Below are 6,943 nucleotides of genomic sequence, written 5' to 3'. Positions count from 1 at the left end.
CAAGGTCACTGAACTTTAAATATCCCAAGGTAAAATCACCCAAGCTTCCAGCCAAGAAGACGAAGCCATGCTTCTTGTAGAATGTGCTTTCAGACCGGCAATTGCTTGCCACAGACAATATATACTGAGATGACCATCCGTACCCATCTTGAGATGGTAGCCTTAGATGCTGGGGTGGTAAGCTTTGAAAAACTATTTTGGAAAAATCAAATGCACCATCATCATCATTTATTTATTTAATATACACATCCCCTTGCGGTATTAGGTGTGGTACATATAAACAAACATCTACATTATAAATACAAGAAAGCAAACACAACAACACAAAATTACAAACATACTAAAAATAATTCAGTTCAAAAATAATAACACCTTGGAACAAACTCCGAGTTAAAATGAAATTACATTTCTCAGAGTTAAAACTGAAATCTTAAGCATAAGCAAGGACAAAAAGATAAGCCTTTCACTGATGCAGGCAACTCATTCCAGATCTTTAGCCCTAAACATGGAAAAAAAAATTGTTGGTTGCAATTACTCACTCTCCTTGTTGAAGAAATAGCAGCTAGGAATACCGTTTTCTGGGTCAGACTTTTATATTTTAGGGATTCCAGGGGTTCAAAAGGGAGTTTCATTAACTAACAGCCACGTTATATTCCAAGATATTTGTTTTCTTAAGTGATGTTAAAAAGGACCAGTTATTAATTTACACCTTGGAGTTTGCTGCTGTAGATATGGCTTTGGGAAGTGGTATATAAATATCAAATAGGTATTTTAAAAATGTTTTTTATTGTATTTTAAATGGTGAATGATATAAATTTATTCTATTGTGGTTAAGAGTTGTCAACAGTTAATTGTTGTGTCAGAAGGCAAGAAAAGCCAATGAACACATCTAATGTTATAATATTTATGTTAACAGTCACACATAACCAATGAATCATCTAAGGCAGCGCTTATCCTTTTTATGACCAAGACTAAGATTCTTCAACTGTTCAAAGAACTGAGTATAACAATCTCATTAACCTAATTGTTTAAATGTCTACAAACATTGATTTTTCAATTGGGCTGGGAAAAGTATTTATGCTGAAGTTGTTGGATTTGAATATTCAAGACTTTAAGATGGTAGCCAAATAAACTATGATTCCCTTGGAAGTGCAGCCAAGTCCTGACCGACCCACAGTTTGGGAATCTCTAATAGCTAAGGATGTCTCTTGACATTTTGGCTGATACTGAGATCCTGTACAAAATGGGAGGTTATCATCCTGCTACCTGATCCCACTCGGAGCATAACTGGACCTAAATTTAAACAGAGTGATTATCATTTTCTTTTACACTGAATACAGATATAGAGAAGTGAGAATCGCCATTATATAGAGGGTGGCAATATTCAGTCTTCTCCCACAGTCTTTTCACTGGCCTAAATTTATCCAGACAGCTTCCCAGTATGATTTTCAGCAGTACTCCATGGATAGTGGTGCTAAAAAATCCATGTACAGGGGCATCCTAGGCCATTAATCTGGAGAATGCTATTATCCAAACAAATATGCCTTTGAATACTGGGGCCGTTTTCACTATGGCCAGAACTGAAGGATTAATTGTAGCTCCTTTTCAACCTAACCCTGTAAACCGTGCCGAGCTCTACGCTTGTGGAGATGGTGCGGTATACAAACCTAAGGTTTAGTTTAGTTTAGTTTAAATAAATCTCCTGCAAAAAAAAAATAAAAAAAATAAATTTCTCAAGGTGTTCCAGCCTCATAATGCTTTAAGAGAACTACTGAGAGAAATTAACTATACATACACAATCTCGTGACACTTCCACTGCTATCAGCAGATGCACTAGGAAATGAAGGCATTCTACTACCCTCGGACATATGGAACGCAATTTTAGAACGTGATTGCATGTTATGTGACTATATACGCACATAAATGGCTTCTTAAAGGACAGTGACACTATGACATGATGCATACTTTGGTCACAGGCATGCACAGAATGGCGTTTAAGTGCAGCACAGGCAATGTTTGTAAGTACATGCACACATTAAAAAAATATGATCGTTTACATGTCAACTTGAATAATCTAGGCACTAACATTTACACCTGCTTCACAATAGGTATTTGTGTCTGCATCTGTACTATAGGTGTGATTTCTGTCCCAACAGACTGTCCCATTATCATTGTCCAGCCTTAAGTATGACTGAAGAACGCCACTGAGGGAAATTTTATAATAGGGCATCTGGTTTAAGAGGGCAAGTAGGCTCTTACTTAGGTGCTATTTTATAAAACACACACACCCGAGATAGATTTTAGAAAGGATGTCCAACTACAGAATAAGGAGGTCCAAGTCAGTATGTTGCATACGTATGTCCACGTCACAAGTATTGTAGAAAAAACAGGATCTGCCCACATACAGCTTGTTCTAAACTACATGAGAAATGGATGTCCCAGCACTGGCTATGTCCAGCATGAACATGAATCCTGGCCTACATTTCAGCCGCCTACCTTTGCCGCTAGACCGCAGCAGCCATAAGCCGATCGCAGCAAGGGAATTTATCCCTGATCAGCTGAGCCGGCAGGGCTCAGCTGATTGAGGATAAATTCCCCTGCCATGATCAGCTTATGGCTGCTGCGGTCTAGTGGCAAAGATAGGCGGCTGAAATGTAGGCCACAATTTCCCAGGTCTACATTTCAGCCGCCTAGCTAGGCGAAAATCCCAGCTAAGTAGCCAGTTTAGCCTGCCTTACACCATCTCCGCCGTGAAAACTCTCTAACCAAATTTAAAACTAATCTCAAAACATTTCTGTTCAAAGACGCATACCAAAACTGCAGTTAAGTCTCCTTTCCAAAGATAAAAAAAAAGAGAACCGCTTTTAAGAAGCAACCTCCCTTTCCTCCTGTATTTCCCCCCTCTTATTTTTGATGTAATTTAAAATCTCCCTCCCTCCTCTCATATCCAACATGTCCAAACTTTGTCCCGTCTAGGCTATAATCTGCCTTATTTTATTTTTTTAATGTTTTATAAATTTTTAAATATTGTAAACCGGTCAGATACTTGGCTGGTATATCAAATTATAAATAAACTTGAAAACAGTCCGACGTTGGCCACACCTACTTTGGCGTTCCATGGCCTAAAGCCGCCTTTTATTTAGGCTTCGTTAGGCACTTCAACACTGCCGTCTTTTGCTGTTTCCTGATGGCATTTTTCAGTTAACTTAGGCATTGGCAGGGCCTAAGTTTACTTACTGATTAGAGAATTTCCCCCTTAATGCTAACTCATTGGGCATTGCATGATAAGGGACCTTCTTACTTGGCTACTATGATCGGTTCTTATACTGTGGGTAGGATTTTGTGTTCCTCCAACACAGATACTTGTTATTCCTGCCTCCTCCAGGGCTCACCTAGTATTGGTGCAAGGAAGTGTGTCTTCTATGATTTGGAATCGGTTTCCTGCTAATATTTGGATGGAAAGATCCAGGCAAGCTTTTCAGTTGTAGCTCTGGACTCTAGCTTTGGTTATGTGTGCTTTGATTGTAACCACTTTTCATTATATATTGTAAACCACCAAGACCTTTTATGATAGGGCGGTATATTATGTCTAATAAATCGTAGTTGTAATTGTACTTGCCCTCAAACCAGGTGCCCTGTTATATAAATGCTCCAAACCTAAGGCTGGATAACAATGGCCCAACTTCACTAAGAAAACCGATCGGTTTGTGAGCCCTTTGCGACCAAATTTCCCTTCTGCACTATTCACTAAGGCCTATAGCGATCTGATCCCAATCCTTCCATGCAAATTAGTAAAACTCCATGCAAAATAGCCAAGAGATTGATTCACTTACAATTGCTTAGCTACTGACAAACCCGACTGCTCAGACCTGTCGGTAACTGAGTTACCGTCAGGTCTGCAGGTTTTTTGACAGGTCTGCCTGTCTTTTTTATTCATTTTTTTCCATGGCACAGATATTTTGCGTGCGTTATACATGCAAAATATCTGCCCCATAAAAAAAAAAATTAATAAAAGACAGGCAGGCCTGTCAAAAAAATGTGCCCCTCACACACAAACTCACAAGGCTGCTTCTCCTGTCACTACTGTCAGGGTGTGCGAATGAGCGGGGTTCACTCTGACTGTGGGTAGGGGGCGTGTTAACGATCATCCCCATTTGCATGCAGGCTTTTACTGAATTTGTCGGCCGGCATGCAAACGGAAACGGATCGTGCACGGTTTGGAGGTTTAGTGAATTAGGGCCAATGGGGTAAATTTGTAGCTAACACCATACTCTACACTGCAAATTTCCATACACTAAAACTAGCAGTGATACGAGGACATACACAACAGTGAAAAAAGGGGGAAAAAGTTTTGTGTAGAAAGATAAAAGAGAGAAAACTTTGTTAAAGAATAAAAGAACTGAAATCGTCTAAGAATGTTGTGGTACCCTTTTTTAAAAAAATTATTTGGATGGAGTAAAACTTACTAGAGAAAATTTAGTCAATTTTCTGCACTTGATTTCAATCTAACAAGCATGAAAATGCTACATTTTACTTAAGATAAAAGAAAAGGCATTTATAAATCATCGCCAATAGGACCATTTAGTCAAAAAATGTCAAAGTAAACCTTAAAGTCCAAGATTCTGCTGTATATATGGCACCCAAATTGGACGCTGATCCAAGATGTGCACCCAATTAAATTGGCTAAGGAGCCAATTAAGTGTCAATAATTGGGCAATCATTGGCACCAATTAGGAACTGGACATACATTTTGCTATGCATTACTCTATACAGGGGTAGGGAACTCCGGTCCTCGAGAGCCGTATTCCAGTCGGGTTTTCAGGATTTCCCCAATGAATATGCATTGAAAGCAGTGCATGCACATAGATCTCAAGCACATTCATTGGGGAAATCCTGAAAACCCGACTGGAATACGGCTCTCGAGGACCGGAGTTCCCTACCCCTGCGTCTATCACAATATGCGCGCTCATCCGATAGCATGCAGTCCGAAAGGGGGTGCGGCCACAGACGGTGCATGAGCAAGTTAGGGGTGTTCCTGCAATTACCTACAGTACAGCGTTACAGAATACTAGGGATGTGTGCCCAAATTGGCCGGGGAATTACACCTGGTAGGTGCAGGGACTATTGTACGCTAAAATGTACAGCGCTGCGTATGCCTTTCAACACTAGAGAAATAATAAATAGTAGTACCCAAATCAGCACTCAATGCTATCCTATAATGGGTACTCAATCTTTGCCTACTCATTATAGACAGCCGATTTTTGAGAGCCATTTACTGAATTTAGCCCATGGAGGTATTTAAGTGCCTGTTCTATAAGGGAAAGTCGACTATCAGTGTAACCTGGTATATACATAGTGTATGCACATATGCAACTAGGTGCACAGACTTCCAGCAGGCATAGCGGAGAAGTATATGTGTGCATCTGTGTTCCGATGATATACGCTCCTAATTTTAAAATATTCTGCAATTTAAGCACGTAAGCGAAAGTCAGTTTCCACCCATTATGTGCCCGAACGTCACTCACATGTATGTCACCTGTCAAATACACACTATGTAAGATGCACACATATTTACAGAAGGCAGACATTCAGCATATGCGTGCATATGTGGTGAACTGTAGGCGCCCACTTTCTAGAATCACCCCTGAAAATGTGCAATAGGCATGGACCTGCTGCGGCAAATTTGCAACCTTGCATGCCACCTGAACCCCATCAAATCTGAAAGCATTCCTTCAAGTTTGACACATGTCGAATGTTTCCAAAGCCAGGCTTTCCACTCCAAATGAAAAATGCCAAGTCACTACAGAGTTCAGCATTGTGCCATCTCCTTTTTAATCTCGGCAACATAGTGGTGATCCTTCCCATGTGCCACCTCCATGATATTGAGAGCCTGGAAGAGACAGAGTTTTGTAAATGAAGCTAAGTGGGTGAGTCTTGCAGTACCTACTTAAGACTTTTAGTAAATATAAAATTCTTCTTTTAAATACAGTGGTACCTTGGATTACGAGCATAATCCGTTCCAGGAGCATGCTCGTAATCCAAAATGCTCGTTTATTAAAGCGAGTTTCCCCATAGGAAATAATGGAAACTCGCTTTGATAGGTTCCCCCTCCCCCCCCCCCGAGGCCAGCAGTGCTGCTCCTCCCCCCACAAGAACCGGCATTGCTCCCCCAGAACGCCCCCCCGGCGAACCGGCACCCTCCCCCCCGCGATCCGCACCCCCCCGCCGCCACCTGAGGTCCCCCCAAACCACCTGAACCCTCTTCTTACTTTTCTGTAGCCTCCGCAACGGCATCGGTACCAGCATGTCCTGTGCGTGGTGCCGGTGCCTGAAGATCTGCTTCCTGTGCTGGGCCTTGAGAGTTCACGTTCGACATGAACTCTCGGGCCTTGAGCATGCGCACATGCTCAAGGCCCAGCACAGGAAGCAGATCTTCAGGCACCGGCACCGGCACCACGCACAGGACATGCTGGTGCCGGTGCCGCTGCGGAGGCTACAGCAAAGTAAGAAGAGGGTTCGGGTGGGTTTGGGGGACCTCAGGTCGCGGCGGGGGGAGGGGTGCCCGATGGCAGAAGGGGGAGGGTGCCGGTTCGCAGGGGGGGGGGGTGCTCGCAAATCGAAGCGCGCTTGGTTTCCGAGGTGCCAATTTTGCGAATGTTTTGCTCGTCTTGCAAAACACTCGCAAACCGGTGCACTCGTAAACCGAGGTACCACTGTATCTTAATTCAAACCAATTCTCAGAGGATTAAATATAAATAGTAACTGAAGACAACAGTGCTATAATATATATTGTAAGGGCAACTTTATTTTCACGCACCTATTTTATAATGTATACCTACTTGACTTGCACAGTACAAGTATGTGGTAGCATTTACACCAGTGCAGTGTTAACGTGCACTTTCCACAAGTAGGCGCAAAAATGAATGAATTTTATGGGCTCCTT

The 6,943-nt window shown here is 42.0% G+C and overlaps 1 protein-coding gene across 1 annotated transcript in view; it reads right to left on the bottom strand.

Annotated features, from left to right (window-relative positions):
- Nucleotides 1-206: 206 nt before the first annotated feature.
- Nucleotides 207-6,943, bottom strand: part of SMYD2 (SET and MYND domain containing 2) — a 149,368-nt gene continuing 142,631 nt past the window's right edge. Inside the window, exon 12 of the mRNA XM_033937613.1 lies at nucleotides 207-5,890. Within this exon, the coding sequence (XP_033793504.1) occupies nucleotides 5,810-5,890 (81 nt within the window). The 3' untranslated portion in view covers nucleotides 207-5,809. The remainder of the gene's footprint in view (nucleotides 5,891-6,943) is intronic.

The sequence above is a fragment of the Geotrypetes seraphini genome, chromosome 3, assembly GCF_902459505.1.
Source record: "Geotrypetes seraphini chromosome 3, aGeoSer1.1, whole genome shotgun sequence".
NCBI lineage: Eukaryota > Metazoa > Chordata > Amphibia > Gymnophiona > Dermophiidae > Geotrypetes > Geotrypetes seraphini.
Note: the sequence above shows the minus strand (reverse complement) of the source record. Positions and strands in the feature narration are given on the sequence as shown.